This window comes from Rhinolophus sinicus, chromosome 17 (assembly GCF_057876585.1).
Source record: "Rhinolophus sinicus isolate RSI-liver-muscle chromosome 17, RSI-T2T, whole genome shotgun sequence".
Lineage (NCBI taxonomy): Eukaryota > Metazoa > Chordata > Mammalia > Chiroptera > Rhinolophidae > Rhinolophus > Rhinolophus sinicus.
In genome coordinates, this window is record NC_142517.1 from 188,797,267 (window position 1) to 188,817,873 (window position 20,607).

Here is a 20,607-nt window from a genome sequence, read left to right on the forward strand (position 1 = left end):
GTAGACACTCAGGTATTTACTGAACAACTTGAATCTACAATGGGCCGTGTTTGCTGCGCTTTCCAAGTGGGGAAGAAACAACCCAGTGCATGTCTTCAGGATGTCCTTTACTAAGATGTCCATTCATTCCTGTTACCAAAATTGGGCTGGAAATTTGCATGGGTGGAGTAGGCAACCGACATGTGATTGCAGTTGTGATCTGGCCTCTGGCCTTTGCTGACTAAGCAAAGTCTCTAAAACATATAGATAAAAAGGCATGTCAAAAACAGATGAAGTCTGTCATTCCTAACAGTTCTTATCACAGCACTAAACTGAATGAAAATCAAAGACCAGTGCTCTACTTTTGCAGGTTTACTTAGAAAGGCTTTTAACTTATGCTGAAATCGACATTTGTCCGACCAACTGGAAAAGAATTGTTTTGGGAGCCATTCTTCTTGCCTCCAAGGTTTGGGATGATCAGGCTGTCTGGAATGTGGACTACTGCCAGATCCTCAAGGACATTACCGTTGAGGACATGTAAGTTTCTAAGGTTTTGGTGAACTTTTCTAACCATTTTCCAATACCTCATTTGCCCCATGAAGTGTACATTTTAAGGAATATTTTTAAAGGTTACATTATACAGAGACCTGTAATAGGCATAAAATTACATACTTTCTATGCACCTTTGGTATAACAATTCATATTCCTCATCATTCATTGGTAGGTCTTGCTGTGTTGTTGTAATAATCTGCTTGATGATTTGCAATGTATTTCTCCAGTGGTTTAGGCAAACATTTTACAGGCTCACTACCAGAACAACAGGACAGTAAGTATTTTCATGGCTTTCTTTATGCTATCAGGCCAGTCCATTTTTAAGGAGCATACATCTGGCCTTTGAAATAAATGCTTGATCACTGTTAAGGCATTAGGTCTCTACACTATAGCCTAAACCTGAGTCATATATTATATATTTCCTTTACTGGTCTTTCCCTCTTTTCTTCCTGAAGTTCTGTTGTTACAGAAACCATGATAAAAACTATAGCCACATATAAAGATTTCAGATCACTGTGTTCTCTCCTTCCCTTTTTAAGAGAATTGCACATGTTTAAAAAAGGTCCGATGAGTTCGGAAGCTCCTGCCTCTCAGGCAGTCTGAGAAGCATCACCCAGTGCCCATCCCATTTGAGTTTCCTCGGGCACTCAGCAACCACAGCAGCGAGTTGTGGGGCCATAGGTTAACCATGAGGGTGCTCCTCAGCACACTGACAGGGAAGGGAAACACCAGACTTAACGAGGGTGTTCGATCTGGCCACCTGGGCTGCTGGGAAGGGCCCTGAGGCTGGTAGCCAAAGAGGTGTTTCCAGCAGACTCTCAAAAGTACCCACTCGACACTGAAAATGTTTTTGTGGGCGGCATTTAGGAAAATGCAAAAAACATCTCTTGATTATATTGAACAGCATAGGGAGATCAAAATCATGGCAGGCGGTGGCACGAGTTTGTTTTTGTTACCTTTGCCCATTACTCTCAATAAGGCTGTCATTCAGAATTACCTAAGTGCATATTCACAACTGAAGTGAGGATACTTGTGACGAAGAGAAGGGACCAGTGGTTGTCAGTTGCTGTCAAAGTGGCTTTTGGTGAAAATGCCCGCTTTGATAATAGTGTGAACTGAGTCGTCATGTTGATATTGCTGGTAGCCATCTTAGCACACAGTGTGACAGCAAATAATAAATTTGAAACAAATGAAAGTACTTTTGGAAGTTGCAGAAGGTAAAGTGACTTTGATCACCACTATCATCAATCTTCAAACTAATCCCCTGAAGGAAGAAAAATTGGTAATCATGAACACTAATCCTGCCATGATGGCAGCTGAAAGTTTCTCAAAATCTGCAAATGAGCTTGCGGGGGCTCTGGTTCTAGTTAGAACATCAGAGAATGTGCAGGGAAGGTGTGTGGGTTTTCATAGATGTGAGCTCCAGGCACAGTGGTGGCCATGTCTAGCTACAGGAAGACTAGTGCTAAACAATGCTTTTTGTATGTGAACAGAGAAACACCAGGAGCTATGTTTATAATAGGCTGCTTTTGTTTATGATCTTTGGAAATTGGAAGGCATTACAACAGTGTTTAGTGTACATTGGTTTTGTCCCCCTGCTGTTGACTACAATTTGTAATGGTCTCATTTTGAGTCTAAATTGATAAATTGGTGTTTATCAGCTTTTTCTTAAAACTTTCCAACATCTATCTATCTATCTTTTTAGAATATATTTCCCTTCAAAAGAATAAGTTAAACTGAGCAGCTGCTATTCAGAAAATTTGCTGTGCCTGTAAATGGTGTGCTATTCAGCTCTCTAGCCATTAAAAAAACAAACGCAGAAGATGCATATTCTGTAGGCATAATGCTTTTCATCAGTGATTAAACCTCTATTAATAGACATGTTAATCCCACGAAGTACTGTATTTCTACATAATTAAAATGTATTAGTGGAGAAAGTATAAAAGGGATAGTGAAGTGCATTTTATTTCTGTAGTAAATTAAGTCCTGATTAGCTAATTATCAAAACATCTGATTTACATTTCTATAGACTTATGGCCATATGAACAGGAAATTAATTTTGGAAGTAGGTTGTTGGGTTTAAAGTTCAACAAATGAGAAAACTTCGTCTCTGCTCATATTCTGACTGTTCCCCATACAAATACAGAGAATATCAGGCATGTGTTGACCTATCCAGTGGATAAAATATTAAAACTAAGAAACCAAAAACCATATTTTGCTACCTATAATGCGCTTTTTGCCCAAATTTGTAAGGGAAAAATAAGGATGCACGTTATACATGGGTAGTACTAATTCCGTATCTATATAAATGCTTTCAATTCTTTTATTTATGCTTATGAGTTAAAAGTGTAACTCTAGAAATCAATAACTATATCCATATGCAAAATAATATCCTGGAATACGATAATCGGTCTTGTTGAACTTACCACGAACTTGCAACAGTGAAGAGTTCTTGGCCTTCTATGATGCATAAATATCGTAAATTTGTTAATGGTACATAAATAAATGCTAAAATTCCTTTTATAATACAAAAAAAAGTACTTACCTGTAAACAAGTAAAAGTTTGAATTAAAACGGAAGATATTTTCCCTGAAAGTTTGGGCCAAAAACATGGGTGCGCATTATACACAGGAGCATGTTATACATGGTACAATACAGTATGTTAAAAAACAAGCCTCTTGTGTTTGTTCGGGTATTTATCATTTTTATGTAATTAACTCTCTAAAAAGGAATTACTGTGAACGTGGTACGATTTACTGATTTTATACTTACTTACTTAAACACTTGGCAAGTGATGGCAGTGTGGTCACATAGCATAGGCCTGCTCCCAACATTTTCCTTTCTCACTTGAATGAACTCGCCCCCTGTGGGTGTGTCCCATTCTGTTCCGGGAGGGTCTATGGGTGCTGAGCATTTCGGGGTCACATTCCCACTCTGGACACTGAGTCTGAGTCCAGAGCTCTATCGAAGGTTATATCATAAAGTGGGTTTAGCCCAGCCACGACAGCTATCTTTAATCTTTCTGCCTTCCAGAGTTTCAAAAGTGCCTACTATCTTGTCATAGTGACAGTTTCTCACCCCAGTAAGATTAAGGTGAACAGAAACTTGCATTATGCCCTTTGACATTAGCCCAGTGCACTGGGGCAGGGGAGGGGGTTCCCTTTCCTATCAAATGTAGCTTATTTATTTATTTGAGATTTATTTGAGATGAATCCTTGTTGCCTCAAGAGTTTTTCCCCCTCAGCGATAATAGCAGTGGCTCTCGATGGATCCATTTGTTGCCGTGGTGATGTGCCCACTGCTTTTGTTGATGCATCTCCACTTCAATAAGCCCCTTCCTGTTATCTGTCGGGTGAAAATGTCTGCAAGTTCTTCAGAGCTAATAAACAGCATACATCATTCCTTTCATCTGCTCACTATTAGCGGGGCCTTGTGAGTGAGCGTGGAGCATGAATCGTACAGCTGCACTAATGGAACTCTGAAGAATGAGCCCCCGAGTCAGCAACACAAGTGTATAAGAGGGCCATAACCTCTTCCCCTCATCCCAGACGCAAAGTGCTGGGATGCAGAAAGGACCACAGATAGCTGTACCTTGCTTGAACATTAGTGTATCAATCCAGCTCAGTAGCCTTTGTTTGTTTCCAAACAAAATTTAGAGCCAGAATGATATTTTTGAAGATAGCCCAGTTGACTAAAATTATCCTGTATTGGTTTTGTCTCCTCCTCCCCCAGGAATGAGATGGAAAGGCATTTTTTGGAGCTACTTCAGTTTAATATTAATGTTCCTGCCAGTGTTTATGCCAAATACTACTTTGACCTTCGCTCCTTGGCAGATGACAATGACGTGATTTTTATGTTTGCTCCTCTTAATAAAGAAAGAGCACAAAACCTAGAGGTAAGGCTGGGGAATCACTAAGTGGGGCTTTTTGTCAGTCACCAGAGCCAACATCTGTGGATAAATCATATTAAGTAGTGATTAGGAAAATGGAAAGCTTTTTAAATCACTACATTGAAGAGCTTATTAACCCTTTCGTATTATATTTCTGGTGTCTTTCCTGGTGTCTGTCCTGTGACCATAATTCAGAATATTTTAAATCAGATTTAATCTGTTCTTAATGGTTTTCCATTTGATCCTCTACCCTTCCTTATAGCCAAACATGAATAGTTTCTTACAATTGTATCATTAATCATATCTACATACATAACCTACTTACCACTCTTCAATGTCTCATTCAGTTTGCAGATCCATGTCTGTTTTCTATATATACATCACAGTTCAATCCCATGAGTTTATTAGATGAAAAAAAAAGCATTAGTGACTCATCTGAGAGCCCTATACTTAGAATGTATAATGTGTGTTTCAAATACTGGGTATGGAGAGTACATGGGTTTTTAATGGAAATGGTAACATACGTGGGACAAAGTAGTATTTATGGCTTATGATTTTTGGTGAGTATACAGCAAAATTACTTGCAACTGAAATGGACACATTTAAAGTGAACACTTTCTGTGGTCCCTTGGTGGTACGTTTTTCTACCATAATGAATGAGCAAGTGAAATAGCTCCTTATGGTGCTTCAGTCATTAGACCTTTCCTACCTTCCATTAAAGTCCAGCACACGCCTGCCTCATTCAAATGTACTGAGAGTATACAATAACTAATGAAGACTGGGTAGAATTGGAATAGCTCAGTAAACAGTGATTTTGCCCACATGTGTTCATTATGTTTAAGGAACAAGTGTACAGGTAACAGATGACGTTGCTGTTAGGAGCCTGTCAGAATGCCTTTGACATCTTTGGAAACCGACTTTTTAAATAATTCTAAGTTCCGCTTTGTTCTGGAAATCTAATCAGAGCCCCTAAGGGATCTACCTTAGTGAAATAACAGGAAACAGCATCCCCAGAACCTGGCAGTGTAGACCTCAGCTCCTCAGAGTAGCAGGAAGTATGAATTGCCTACCGTAGTGTAGATGTGTGGCTTACCAGTGATGCTTTCTTTCTGTAAGGTGGGAACCTTTTTTTTTTTTTTTTTAACTGTACTTGTGTTCTATTTGATTGCCTTTCCTAGGCCATTTCTAGATTGTGTGACGACAACGATTACAAAGACATATGTAGAGCTGCTATGAGAAGGTCTTTCAGCGCTGATAACGTCATTGGTATTCAGCGCTCTAATGCCATCATCTCTTAAGGGAAAAATGAGAGACGGTAACATCAAGAGTCTCATCTATAAGGATTGGAGAAATATCACCTCTTCTCCTCAAAAACCAGCAAAGGTAGTATTTTCACCTAAAAGACCAGGACATCGAATTCAAGAAATTCAAGGACAGCAAGGACTGTGCTCATAGGAAAGAATGGGACCTTGTCAATACAACACTGTCCTTTTTAATGTAAACATAGTTAAAAAACCACTCCAAAGCAAAAGCTCCCAACCCACAGATATTTGCTTACAATGTAGGCTGATAGCTGTGAACTACTTGAGGTTTTTAAATTGAAGTTTAAATTTTTTTAGACTTTAAAGACACTAACTATATGATGCCTTTGCTATTTTTCTGTCTCTCCTCCCCCCCACCCCCTCACTCCCCCATATTGCTGCATATTCCGTTAGCATCAGTGCAGTATTACCATTAAAACATGGGACTCCTAACCACTCCTAAAGCCACTGAGGAACAGACTGCAGTACTGTTAGCTATTGAAGGGTTTTTCCTCCCTCCTACGTCATTGAAGCTGCTGGTCATTATTGGCAATCAGTTTAAACCAAAAAGCTGCTGAATAACACTTGTCATTCAGATATTTTGCAAGCACTACTTATTAGCATATTAGCATGTTTGGGATAAGAGAAAGTATCAGTTATTGATTATCTACTTCTATTGGGTTAACGCTGCATATCTTACAAACTATAATGGTGCTGCTCATTTTCTGATGATTTTCCTTTGTTAAATAAATGTCTCAAAAGATATTTTTGTAATTCCAACCAATGTGGTGGTCCAGTGATAACAAGCAGGTCGTGAAATAGAAGGTGTACCACAAGTCAGTGCAGTTTTAAGCTTTGACCCACCAGGGCACTGATGCAGAAATATAAATGCTAGACTTACAAAACACTTGAAAGTTTAATTAAATTTCTCTTAAACTTAATTTAGTTTTGTAAATTTTAAGTATTAAGTTTTTAATCTTACAGTGGCTGAAACACAAAATTTTAAATATTAATCTTTTTTGATTCAGCCAATGTATTAATATTAAGCTTTAACTTTTTTTTTTTTTTTTATGTGTGTTTTTCCAGGACCCATCAGCTCCAAGTCAAGTAACCGGCCATCCTAAGCTTTTAAATTTTTTGTTTCAGCCTATGTAAGATTAAAAGCTTACTATTTAAAATTTACAAAATTAAATAAATTTAAGAGAACTTCAATTAAACTTTCAAATGATGTTTTGTAAGTCTGTAGCACTTCTACAAGTATCAAAGTTTAAAATTGCACTGAACCTTTAGGGTGATACCTTGTATCTTGATAAAAATGCCCTATTTTAAAAATAGTTCTCTGCAGGGCTATGCTGTATACCTGCTTTGATCACCTCAGTTTCATTTTTCTAGATTTGGTAAAGGAAGATTATGAAGAGCAGTGTTAATTCACATATAATAAATTGAAAGGAATTGGATCCTAATAGTAGTGATATGAAAGTGGGTGATATCAAACAGCTTTTGTCCTGCATGTTAATCAGGCTGTAGGTGTCCCATTTAAGTCTTTCTATTTAAGAGGAAACACACAAACCTTAGGAACCCTTAACCTCAGGCTTTAAAGCGCAGGGAGTTAAGTAGTCAGACTTTTGGGAGATTAGTAAAATGTCACCTAAACTTGAAATATTTTAAAAAATATATGTTCTCAACTATGTGAAATCATTCTCCTACCTTCTGAAATGTATTCCTGGAAATTCTGCCTATAAACAAAGCATTTCTGGGCCAAGGAATACTTTCAGTATAGCAAGGCTTCACATTATATTGAAGGTTCCATCATTTTTAAAGGACAGAAACATAAATGATAAATAATACTATATAAAATATTACAATCTACCACCTCAAAAAACATTGTTTATGGAGTTCGGAGCTTGGAGATTCAAGTATTGATTGCAGTTTTATTTTGAAAAGAATGCTACAACTTATGTGGTTTTTCTTCCTCATGTTTATATTAAAAGCTATTTTAATTAAAATATGGCTAGCGTGTTTATAACACTTCTATTCACATAGCATTATGTCTCTGCCTAACTTACAAGTTTTAATCAACTCTGATAGTCTTAAAGCATTTTTAAACTGATCATAAGTTGGTTTGACCCTTGCCTCTAGTTAGGATGTAGTCATATCTTTGGCTTATGCTCTTTTCAACCTAAAGATAATTTATTACACTTAAAGCTATTGGCCACAGTACGCAGTGGCATGATGCATTAGATTATTGTGCCAGAAGGGAAAAGCACATTGGAAGATAAAATTGGGTAAAACATACCCGAGAGAAAGAAATTATAGGAATACTGGAGGTCAGAATGTGAGTAATTTAAGGATTTCAAGCAGTTAGAACAGGTCAGAAAATGGAAGAACAGGAACTGGAATTGTGGTTACTATAAAGAGGGTAACTTTAAACAAGCCACATAATTTGATTTTAAAATGCTATTTTCAGACTTACATTTCAGTTAGAAATTTACCAAATTCTCTATGATTACAACTAAGACCCTAGCTACTCAGCTTGAGCAGTACTCAATAAATCCTGATAGTGCGGCTGTATTTTCATGTACCTTATTTCACTACGTAATGTCAAAGCTCATCACTTACTCTTGTTAAATTGCTGATTAGGATAAATAATCTGATTTAGTTCATAAAAAAAAAAAAAGAAATCACAAATCACTGTAAGATAGTTTGCACCCATACCGTGTTTCCCTGAAAATAAGACCTAGCTGGACCATCAGCTGTAATGCATCTTTTGGAGCAAAACTTAATATTAAAAATTATATTAAAATAAGAGTGCTTCTTATATTAATTTTGCTCCAAAAGACTCATTAGAGCTGATGGTCCACCTAGGTCTTATTTTTGGGGAAACACGGTAGTAATACACTAGTTACTAAGCAGAATGCTGACATAGCTGAGGGGTCAAAGGTTAAAGTTTGGAGAAAGCACATTGGATATGACTAGTTTCAAGAACAAGTTGGTGGAATAAGTGGAACCAAAAAAATTGCTCTTTCCCCTTTTGCTTTAATTCTAGAAGGCAATACGGCCATTTTGATAATTGGGAAACTGAGTCAACTTAAGGTAAAAATACAAACACCAATGAACACAAGTGGATTCCCTCACATATCATGGGGCTTGGAAACTAGTTACTAGTGGGGTGGTAAATGTGGTAGTTTCCTTAGAGCTTTATTCTTGGGAAATAGAGTAATTAGACTATATAAAAGAGTACCTGATTTTCATGTAGTGTTTTTTTTCCTTTTGGAATACCTGAATGAAATTTTAACTGGTCTATTGTGAACTGAACTTTTAAAAGTCTTCATTACAAGGAAAAGACAAAGGTCTGACAAACATTTGAACCAAATGATTTTTGTATGTCAGTAGTTGCCTCTCAGCAATTTCATGTGGTTCATCCTAAGACAACAACCTAGGTCCCAATGGTTTTGGTTAAAGAGAAATGTCTTCCATGCTATATCAGATTCCAGCGGCCCTTTCTTTCACGTTTACTCTTAATGTGCCTCGTGTGCCCACACATTATTGAAATCCAGCAGTACTGAATCCTGGTTTTGTAATAGCTTAGGGTTCATTTCTTGGTTTAGTTTTCCTATGTCTATAAATACGCTATTCCTTGATTTCAAAAAAAAAAAAAAAAAAAAAAGCCAAAGCCAGTATTTACCAGAAAAGAATTCACTCTGTATTCAAGTTATGCAGTTTTGGGAAATGTTTAGCTACAGCATGCAGGTTAACTACAATCTTTCATCGCCCAAGCTTTCTCCCTAACCACATCTAAAATGACTAGACTGTTCCCTCACTCAGAAGCTGCATTCTTGAGTACAGCGCTACTTGGAAAAGCACTTGACTGATGGCAGAGAAATCTTCCAGGTAAGTGTTAGTTTCGATGCAGAATCTGTGGCTTATACCCCACATCTCTCAACAAGGATTAGATCACTTACAGTCTTAACTTAGCCACTTACCAACCTGGTCCTGACGCTGTGCCAACAAGCAATACAAAGATGTCAGAGACCTTCAGCAAAGCCTGTTCCCCTCGGGCACAAGTGCAATCTCTGGTTTCTGAGGCAATTTCCACTCAACTATTTCAAATGGGTTTGGAAGAGAATATGTAATGTGAAATGAATTTTGAGAATATCAGTTTTGGGTTTAGGATTTCTAGGGTGCAGAAAGAACTAGGAAAGTGAAATAGTTTAGAAATTAAGAGGAATCCAGTCAAATGAAAAAAGGTTAACAATTTTTAAAAGTAGGAACAGGTCAGGTGACGATTGTAACTGTGAAGGGAGCTAAGTCATTTGAATGCTTAGAGCAATCCAGTGGTCAGCATCAGAACCTAAGGTCCTCAAGAAGATATCAATAGTATTTACTTCAAGACCTCATGATTCTGCTAGTATTTTCTTAAAACATCGATTAGTTCATCCTACCCTTCTCAGTTCTACTAACATTTACTTTTAACCCCCCAGATGGTGGCCCCTTTATCACCTCAGTATGGGAGATGACTCTTCCAAGGGCAGAGCTTCAGTGTGTGGTCCACCTCCCATGCTGTTTCGGGCTCTCCCTCACAGTCACTTCAGCCTTCACCTTCTGCTAGTGTGCAATGGGGCAACGCCGATGTTGGGGACTGTTACGATCCATTTCCAAAGCATTATCCCAAGTTCCAGGAAATAACAGGTTTCACATGGCTCACAGGTTAATCAGCTCCGTATAATCCCCCTTCATCCCCTCTGAGCCCTGTAGTGTTTCCCAAAGCAGCTATTCCCAACTTATTGCACTTGCTGACTCCCCTGACCTGCCCACGACCCGAGATGGATCTCAGTCTAGGCAGCACCCCCACATTGCAAACTCCAGAATCATTCCGTCTCACCTTAGGAATAGATGTCTTGCTTCTAAAGGTAACCGCTCTCATCTCATGGACAGGATTCTATCCCAACTCTAAAATCAGCCACCTCTGTCCAACACCTCCACCACCTTACTCCCTTCTGACTCAACTGCATTCATCTCCCCGATGGGATGCAGCAATTTGACTTTGCTCGGTCCTTTACACATCCTAGTGTTTGTAAAGATGTCCCCAGACCATCTGCCTCTCATCACCTGAAAATGCCCACGAAAAATGAAGTGTCTCTAAATGGAATGGAGAATCCTGGACTGGATCCTGGAACAGATAAAGAACAGTAGCGGGAAATCTGAAATCCAAGTGAAGTCAGGAGTTAATAGTCACGTACCAAGGTTGACTTGCTAGTTTTGACAAATACACTACGACAATATGTTAACATTAAGGAAAAATGAGTAAGGAAGGGGTATACAGGAACTCTGCATTATTTTTGCAACTTTTCTGTAAACCTAAAAAAAAAATAGCAAGCAGCAGTTTCTTAGACCCCAGACCTACTGAACCTCAATTCCTGGAGCTGAAGCCTAGGAATCTACATTAACAGCCCCAAATGATTGTTACGCAGACTCAAAACTTGAAAATCTAGTCTCTCCGTTCCTTTTCCAGACCATGCCTGAACAGCTGCTTCCTCCATGCTTTATTTACCTTAAACCTGCCTTAGCCTGATGTAATCCTTTAGATCCTCTGAACCCGAAGCTGTCAGTACTGCTATTATCCCCCTTTCACAGATGAGAAAACAAGCACTAACAGGTTAAGTAATGGGTACAGGATCGCACAGCCCTTAAATGGTGGAGCTGGGATTTGAACCCCTAGTCAGTCTATAGCCCAAGTCTACGCTCATAAAACCACTGCCTCTCAATCATGTTTCCATCTGTGACAAACTAAAGAGCTCTGTAATTAAATCACTAGAAGGACCACTATTACCAATAATACTCTGGGCCCACCTATTTCTCCCACCTTCTCCATCCCAACAGTCCTTTTGCTCCAGCTATGTCCGTGCCCTTTCCTCCCTTTTCCACTGGGGGGAAATGAGCAATAAGAAAGCCCTGGGAAGACAGGCCAAGTAGAGAGTTCTGTGTAGGTTAAGGTACAGAGACACTCTTCCGTCAGGATCCAGCTTAACTAGAATACTCTGTTCTCCCAACTGCCCTAACTTACGAAGCAATCTAATCATGTTCCTAGCACTCACTCTGACATTAAATTACATCATGTCATATTGTAATTCACCTACTACTGGATTTGTCTTATCTTCCCCAAACAACATTGTAAGCTCCTACTTACCTATCTTCTCCCACATACTTATGCCTCAGAGCACTGCTGGAGAACACCGCATACCAGGCATTCACATGATGTCACGGCTGGTAGACTGGTCACTAATCTGCATTTTGCCAGGAGGAAACTGTGACAATAGTATCTCAGGTTTACTAATCCTCTGTCCAGATTATCAGGGAGGTGCCAACTCTAAATCAATTTATAGCCTCTTATCTGGACTCCTGGACTTGTACTTACAGCTTAATATCAAGTTGTGGATTTAACTGGTGAATGATAAACAGTTTTGGGAGTTCCTAATCCCCAACTAGACACACAGAAGAATAGCACCAACATCTACTCAGATAGGTTCAGTACAGAGTTTAGACGGAGAGTTGATAAAACAGAACGCAGTCTCAGGCTATGTCTCTGTTCTTACGTGTATTACCCTTCATTTCTTCAAGTGAATCATGAAACAGTAACAGGATCAGCGGGAGAAACCTATGAAGTATATTCAAGTAAAACAAGTTTTCATCTGTTTCTGATGATTGCAATTTTGCTTGATTTTCTTATTAATGAAAACATTACAATTTACATTTTAAGTACATCTGAGAATCTGATTATGAAGTTAGAATCCACGTATCTCCTCAGATACTCTCAGAAAGCAGTGTCTCCATAAAAGCATGAGGAGAAAAAGAGTTGTACAGCATCTTTTTATTTTCTTTACCTTGCTTTAATGCACTTTAAAATTTATCTACATTAATTGGTAACAAAGAAACAAAAATAGACATTTCTTTGTTTTTCATAAATAACTACTCTCCATATTTGATAAAAATCTCAAACCATTATTTCACCTTCCCACAAATATAATACATACAAAATTTTTCTGAAATAAGGTCAGCAAATTAAGGGCTGTGAGACTAACTATAACCACATACACCTGGTTCTAGTGACTTCCAGGAACAAAACAAAACAAAAGACTTCTCAAGATGCTCTGGGCTTCCATTTGTTAGTGCTATGGATTCAGAATTATAATCATCTGCCAGTAATAATTTATAGATTCAAGTTGATTGTCTACAAATAAAATATCGCTGGCTCAGATCTGTGAGTTCTGGGTTTGACAGGACAGAGAAGCTACTGCATGGGACAGGCACTATACATATATGGAAATCATACAAAGTTCTGAATGCCCTGGATTCAAACTCCTGACTCGGTATGTGCCTCATTTGGCTCAGTAATCAATTCACCTGCACCAAACCCGTATCAAGTCACTAAATCTCATATATATAATATATATATTATGTATATACATATCCACAACACATACACACTACACATACAGTTTGTAACAACATGAAGTAATATTGTCTTAAAATGATACACCATAGACAGTATCCTGGCTGAAATAAAACCTGTAATTGTCACCAAGCTGCTAGAAGCTTTGAGAGTTCTAAGTCAGGTTACTTAGTGACTTACATCCTGCCTACCCCTCACCCTGCTTTCATGTCTTGGTAGCTTTTTCTTTCAGAACCACCCTCCCCAATTCAGGCGTACTTCTTTCCCAGGGTCACTGGATTGGACTTTGGAGGCAAGAAAGGGCCTGCAGAGGGAACAGGCCATTCTCAGCCACTGTCCCTCACCCCTGCCCAGATTTGTGATGTGCTCGGTCCTGTTTGCCACAGTCGATGTGAGAAAGCAGTTATTCAAAGCTTTGTCCCTCCAACCCCCTTGGTCTTTCTATAGTGCACAAAAGGGAAAGAAGCCTCTTTAGCAGGGGTAGCAGTTCATTAAAATATACAACTACATTTCCTAGCTCTGGGGGTCCCATTCTGTACTGGAGAGTGCAGGTCACAGATGCTGTTATTAAGGTTTGGTGTGGGATCCATGAGGTTTGCTCCTGGCAGCCGGTGTCAGGATTAGTGCAGCCCTGGCCCAGGAGGAAACAGCCTAATGAATACGGACTTGGAAACAGTGCTGTCGGCACATTATTTAAGCCTGTACGTGAACACAGTTACAGACAACACACACATACAGGCTCATCATGTGAAAATACGATGAAGGTTTGCAAGGATAAACCAATAAGGCACCAAGAAAAATTATTTTCAGCCAATTTAGACAATGTCAAAATGTGAGGAGGGCAATAATATAAATTAAAAAGTCTTCCTACGGTCATGTCAACTGATTCACTGAGAAGTCACATTAGTTCACTTAGACTCACCCCCTAATCTATGAAGACATTGCTTAAAATCGAACTGTGAAAGGACCAGCCTGGAGGCTGCACATTTGAGACGAAACTGAGCCCTAAATCCTCTCCAACTTCACAAAGCTGGCTGTGAAAAAGTTGCTAAATCACCCCACAACCTTTAATTTTATCATTGTTTTCATGTGTATGTATTGTTTGCATAATAAAAATGCAAATCAGTGGGGAAAATAGTGTGTGGGATGGAAATAGGGGGTGACCATAAATAGCTGCAGCTTCTCTACCCTGGGTAGGGGGTGGGGTGGTGAATATTAGTTAGCCTAGGGAAGCAGGTGGGCTTTATCTTTGAGGGAAGGGGGAGGGAGAGCAGGGTGAGAACAGAGACTGAAAACAAAGAGGCAGTTCTAAAAGTAGACCCAAAAAGCATCACCTATATTGCCTCTCCTTGGCTTGGTTATACTTTAACTATCTTATTTTTTAAGGTAAATTGGTTGTTCTTTGTAGCTTTGACATGTTGCCAAAATGAAAAAAATATTTTTTAATGAAGACTTCAATCACTTTCATCCACTCATCCCACAACTTTTAGATATACTGTACCATTTCTAGATTCCTCCACCAAGAAAAAGATGGAAGGGGGGCAATCCATATCAGGCACAATGACAGAAGGCAGCAGAACAATCTAGGTGTTCTGGGAAGATATACTAAACGAGGGAAGAGGTCAAGGTGATCAGTAAAGATCCTCATTTGAAAAACAGAATCTGAGTGGCCCTCAGACGGGAACTATTTCAAGGTTCTAAGAAGCAGCTTCTGAATAAGCATAGGAATCGTACATGAAAAGAGTTCGCTAGGCCACATGTACTAGTAGGTTTTGTCGACTCCACTGAAATTTTAATTTTGATTCAGAGGATAAAAGCAGTGCATTTTTATAACTGTGAACAGTTTTTGAGAGTCCTTAAAACTATAATAGCAAGCTTCTCCCCACAGCAGTGTTTAAATTCCCTATGGGAACTGTGCATTTACTTACTTAATATCTATGAAGTGAAAACTGACCTGGGCTTAAATCTTATTTTTCCAACTTTGGTATAAATGAAGCACAAATGCCTAGGCATTTTCCTAGGAAGGCATTCTCAAATTTTAATTGCTTTTCCCATTTTGGCTTCCTAAATTTAGTCCCCACTCAACCCTGGTCATTGGTATTTTGCTGGCCATAGTACTGTCACCCCCTTCTTCCGTAATGGCCTCACACTCTTCATGAATGAATGGTTAAACAGATTAGGAAAGCAAACATAATTTTCTAATAGTAAAGAAACCTGTGTGTGTGTGTGTGTGTGTGTGTGTGTGTGTGCGCGCGCGCGCGCACGTGCGCGCGCGCGTATGTCTGCGTGGGTGCATGTGTATTTCTCAATATGTAGGCTTTCATATATAAATGAAGGAATAGTTAAGCAGATTAGGAAAGCAAAAAGAATTTTCTAACAGCAAAGTGTGTGTATGCTCATCAATACATAAGCTTTCTCAGAATAAGGAAAAGAAAAATATACTGAGGTGGGGGAGGTGGAAACAGATTTCCTCCTATAGCAGTTAACTGATCCATATTTTAAAAGCTTATGCACGTGTGTTATGGGTCTCATTTATGTTTTCAGAGACTGCAGGGAGCAATGTCTTGCTGCTTTTGGAATATCTGGCTATACACTAGTCCAAAGTCCAGGGACATTTATTTTCTCTCATTGCTGCCAATGTTTGTTCACAGGTAGCCAGCCTTCCTCCCCCAGTTCAAGCACCTCATTCAAGGATGGGTGTGGTTTCTAATCACAGCTCTCCAGGAGAGGAGGAATAAGAAAAGCAAAAAGACTGTTTAACATGATAAAGGAGGTGGGATGGGGGTGGAGCGGGTAAATGTTGGAAATTTACTTAATTACTGGAGGTATATCCATGTTAGTCCTTAAATCTACAAAGCAGCCCCCTTTAGCAACTATCACTAAGTACGTCCAGAAGAGAGGAGTGGGTTTACTTTTACCAAAATTATAACACAAGTTGTTTTGTTAAAAAGAACAACCGGGATCACTGAAGCCTGTTAAGTACCACCCACTCCTCTGGCACAGAGCTGCAATCTTATCCGTCCAGAATTCAAGCTTAACCAATTGCCATCCCTCAGGTCCTCACTACTCCAAATGTTTATACCGGACACTATAACGCTAACTCTAACGCATTCAAAATGCTGGTGCTGTTAAGAATGAGGATGATTAAAAGTATGTACTACAGAAAGAAAACAAGCTCGCTAAAGAAACAAGGGACACAAAATCTTCAACACTCCCTAACCTTGTCACTTTCCGGAGGTCCTACCCACATTTCAAGCTCCCCCCTCGGTGTGACTTGAAGTTTCCCCTCAGGTAGGACTATAAGCAGGGAAAATCATCTGGGACACCTGAAGCAGTGGAAAGAGAAACAAACTGAAAAAGCACACCTATCAACTTCCCAGTCATAGCAATCCAAACTTTCACTGTTCACATTTTTTTTTTAAAAGACACAAGTATAGGAAATATATTTTCCAATTCAGAACACACAGTTCAAAGAAACCTGAACCAAGTGGAACTTCATTATAATGCCAACCTTAGGATTGTAAAGCCCCCAAAGCAAAGGAAATTTTGTTGCCAAAATGCAACAAAGTTAAAAATTAAGAAAAAATACATATAAATTAAAAACAAGGTTCCCCTAAAGAAGGCAGTAAGAAACACAAAACAACACAGGTGAGCTGAGCCCCTTTGAGAAGTCCTGGGACAGCTACTCCCTTGAAAGGGCCCTTTTCCCCTCTCCAAGTAGCCCCAGGAGGGGGCATCAGCACCGTGAAGGTAAACGGAAGTGACCTTGGCAAAGCTACCAAACAAAACAACCCCCCTCCCTCGCCCCGGGGCCTCCTACACGTGTGACAGGGACACCTGCTTGTGGTAGGTAGCTGCGGCAGGGCCCGGCGGCCCAGTCCTGCCGGTGAGCGCTGCGCTCGCCTCGGCATAGTCCCCAGCGGCCGTGGCGCCGCCGCTCTTGTGGCCCCGTCGCCGGCGGCGGCAGCAGCAGCGGCTAGTGAAGCGCCGCCACGACTCCACAGTCTTGCCGGACCAAATCCAGACGCCCGACGTGATGCCCACCACGAGGCACATGAAGTACTTGAGCATGAGCACCCAGTACTCGGGCTTGGCGCGCGGTTGGCCGGCGTCGGAGCCCGGGCACGCGCAGGTGAGCGCAGCCTCCCAGCTCTCGCGATAGTGCTGCTCGTACAGGTAGCAGGCCACCACGATGCTGGCCGGCACTGTGTAGAGCAGCGTGAAGATGCCGATGCGGATCATGAGTTTCTCCAGCTTGTCTGTCTTGGTGCCACCCTGCTTGATGACACTGCGGATGCGGAAGAGTGACACGAAGCCCGCCAGGAGGAAGAGCGTGCCCACCAGCAGGTAGAGCACCAGAGGGCCCAGCACGAAGCCACGCAGGGAGTTCAGGTTCTGGTTGCCTACGTAGCAGATGCCAGCCACCGGGTCCCCGTCCACGGAGCTCAGTGCCAGTGCAGTGATAGACTTGACACTGGGGATGAGCCACGCGGCCAAGTGGAAGTACTGTGCATAGCCCGCGATGGCCTCGTTGCCCCACTTCATGCCAGCCGCCAAGAACCAAGTGAGCGACAGGATGACCCACCAGATGGAGCTGGCCATGCCGAAGAAGTAGACCAGCAGGAAGACAACAGTGCACAGCGCTGGGCCTGTCGTCTCGTAGTGAATGTGGCTGTGCTCGCGGCTGCAGGCGACGCTGGCATGGCCCACGACCAGGCGAACCAGGAAGCCCAGTGACACGCACAAGTAGCAGGCTGAAAGGAAGATGATGGGGCGCTCAGGGTAGCGGAAGCGTTCCATGTCTATTAGGAAGGTGGCGACCGTGGTGGAGGTGGAGATGAAGCACAGCACAGACCACAGGCCGATCCAAAAGGTGGCGAACGTGCGCTCGTCTGGGCTGAAGGAGGGCTGGTAGCAGGGAACCGCGCAGTTGGGTACCTGGCCTGTCCGCACCTTGTTGTAGAGCGGGTGCGACTCCTTCAGGATAGGCACGAAGGGTTCCCGGCACTTGCACACGGATGGGCCCCCGGCAGCGCACTCGCCCCCCAAGGACGAGGCTCCTGGAGGGTTAGGGAGGGTGGGCTTGTTAGGGAAGGGCCGTGGGGGCGCCGTGGTGGCCTCGCTGCGGTTGTAATCCATGCACAGGACTTCGGCGTCGCGGCCCAGCACCGGGAGGCGGTCGCAGCTCATGCGCTCGGGCCAGGCAAAGCCGTACTGGCGCATGAGCGGGGAGCAGCCGGCCTTGGCGCGCTCGCACACTGAGCGGCAGGGGGGCAGAGGTTTGTGATAGTCGGGCAAGCAGATGGGCGTGTACATTGAGCACAGGAAGAAGCGCAGGTCTGGAGAGCAGTGGATCTCCACCAGCGGCCAGAACTGGTGCACCTCCAGGCCCGCCTCGTCCTGCGTGTCGTGGTTGAACTGGTTGGGCATGTGCGTCAGGTTGTAGCCGATGCCGCGGCACATGGGTACCGTGATTTCCTGGCACACCGGGGCCTTGGAGGCTGCCGCCGCCCGGCCTGCCAGCTGCGCCAGGAGTAGCAGCAGCAGCGAGGGCGGCGCGGACGGGTCAGGCCGAGCCATAGCCCCCTCCCTCCCCTTGCCTCCCGCAGCCCGCGCGGGGCCAACGCAGGCAGGGGAAAACGGGGCCGGGGCTTCCCTCTCCGCCGACTTGTATGTGGCGCTGGGGCTGGCAACCTGTTGGTTTCTTTTTCTCTTCCAGAAATCCGCCCAAAGATAAACTGTTTCGGGAAGGCGCTGCCTCCCTCCGCAGGCAGCGCTCAGCTCTTTGCCGGATAGGACTGAGGAGCAGTAGGACTCGGATTCCAGGGAAAGTACTCTTTAAACAAGAAGGTGGGGGAGAAGAAAAATTGTAACCACTCCCAATCAGAGGGGCGGCAACGGCTTAGTCCCAGCAAGCGGTCTCCAAATTTGTAGATTAACCTCTCTACCCTCCACCTCCTGAAACCAAACTACTGACTCTCCGCCCCGCCCCCGCCTCCCTTTCGGTTCGGCCCTCCAGGCTGGACCCCGGGGTCAGAGCGCTCAGCCAACCCCCCACCTCTCACCTCCACCCCCCCAAAAAAGGGCAGAGAGCCAGAGAGAAGAATCGGGAGAAGGGAAGGCGCGGGCTCTCACCTCCGAGGATCCCGAAAGAAACAGTCCGCAGCCAGCCTGGGTCCTACGTCCCTGGGACACTCTGCTCAGAAACGCGACTCAGAGCCAAGCTGGCACCGGGAAAGTTTGGCGATAGGCTGGGTATCCGAGGCGGCGGCACATGGCAGCAGGTGGGGGCGTCTCAGAGAGGGGGTCGCCCCCTGAACGCAGTCGCCGCACGCCGGTCACTCTCCCTCTCCTCCTCCGGGCCCCCCCGCATGATACGGGCGGGGCAGAGCAGGGGCAGGCCGTGCGTTACACCAGGGTCCGGGAGCCGGACGAAGGGCTAGCGCTCCTGCAGCACCTAGCGAGAGGAAGGCGGTGTGCGGCGGCGGCGGGGGGGACCCCGCCGCCTCACAGCACTGTGAACAGCCGGCGCCGGCCCCGCGGGGACTGCATGGTGCGCGCCAGCCGCCGCGTCCTGCCCGCCGCTCGCCTCCTCCCCTGCAGGGGGCTCCTAGCTCCAGCGGACTCCTGGTGGCGGTGGTGGCGCTCCTGGGACGCGCTAGGCTCGGCTCCTCCCCCGCGCACTCGCAACCCTTTCGCCCACCTCTGTCTGGCACTGAACGGCGCTCGGCGGCGGCGGTGGCGACCGCGGCAGAGTCACGGCCGCGGGCTGACTGGCCTCTCCTGCCCCGCCTGGTCACCTGCTTCTAAAGCCCTCCGGGAGGCCCCGCCCAGGCCCCGCCCCCTCGCGCTGGGGCTCGGTTGGTGGGATGCCCCGCCACGCCCTCCGCGCGTCCCCGCCCACTGCCCCGCGAGGTTGGCCTCTACTCTCGGCGCTCTCCGGCCCCGCCCGGAGCGGGCAGCCGAGGAATGCCGGCCAATCGAAGACCGGGAAGTAACGGGGGCGGAGCGAATGCTAATCACGCCTTCTTGAGACGGGGGGCGGGAAACCCTAGCTAGAAGTCCCAAAGAGTTCCCTGCTGGCGCCCACGGGTACGGGGCTCACTTTCCTGTAATGTTCTAGCTTATGAACCTTTTCTCTTAGGGCCGCTACCAGTTCAATCTGCAGCTAAGAATCCTTACAGAGTCCAGCGCTTGTTTAAAAGAACTGCTCAAAGAATCTTCCTTAACCGTGGCACCTGTCTCCCCTTGTGCTGTCCTCATTCATACCAGGTGAGCTCACGTCGAGAGAAGGGCGAATGCTTACAGAGCCCCTACTGTGTGCGGAACAGAGCATTAATCGTTTACATTTTAATACAAGATCTCAGATCCTTGCAACAGTTCTGTTTCTTACAAGTGAAGACACAGGTTTAGAAACTTGAGCAAGGTAACCGGGT

General features: G+C 43.6%; 3 protein-coding genes across 8 annotated transcripts in view; 2 read left to right on the forward strand and 1 right to left on the reverse strand.

Moving 5' to 3' along the window:
- CCNYL1 (cyclin Y like 1) overlaps nt 1–7,727 on the forward strand; it is a 35,788-nt gene extending 28,061 nt beyond the window's left edge. For both annotated transcript variants that reach the window (XM_019726925.3, XM_019726924.3), the window contains 3 exons: nt 350–516; nt 4,264–4,426; nt 5,599–7,727. In XM_019726925.3, coding sequence (XP_019582484.1) covers nt 350–516; nt 4,264–4,426; nt 5,599–5,718 — 450 coding nt within the window. In that variant the 3' untranslated portion in view covers nt 5,719–7,727. The remainder of the gene's footprint in view (nt 1–349; nt 517–4,263; nt 4,427–5,598) is intronic.
- Nucleotides 7,728–9,371: 1,644 nt separating this feature from the next.
- FZD5 (frizzled class receptor 5) lies at nt 9,372–19,447 on the reverse strand. The gene is made up of 2 exons (XM_019726926.3): nt 19,307–19,447; nt 9,372–19,007 (listed from the first exon to the last, which is right to left on the reverse strand). The coding sequence occupies exon 2, from the start codon at nt 18,749–18,751 to the stop codon at nt 16,988–16,990; it is 1,764 nt and encodes a 587-aa protein (XP_019582485.1). The 5' UTR covers nt 18,752–19,007; nt 19,307–19,447; the 3' UTR covers nt 9,372–16,987.
- The window catches only part of LOC109445100 (uncharacterized), an 85,231-nt gene continuing 84,069 nt past the window's right edge, over nt 19,446–20,607 (forward strand). For all 5 annotated transcript variants that reach the window (XM_088793978.1, XM_088793979.1, XM_088793976.1 and 2 more), the window contains exon 1: nt 19,446–20,443. In XM_088793978.1, coding sequence (XP_088650104.1) covers nt 19,446–20,204 — 759 coding nt within the window. In that variant the 3' untranslated portion in view covers nt 20,205–20,443. The remainder of the gene's footprint in view (nt 20,444–20,607) is intronic.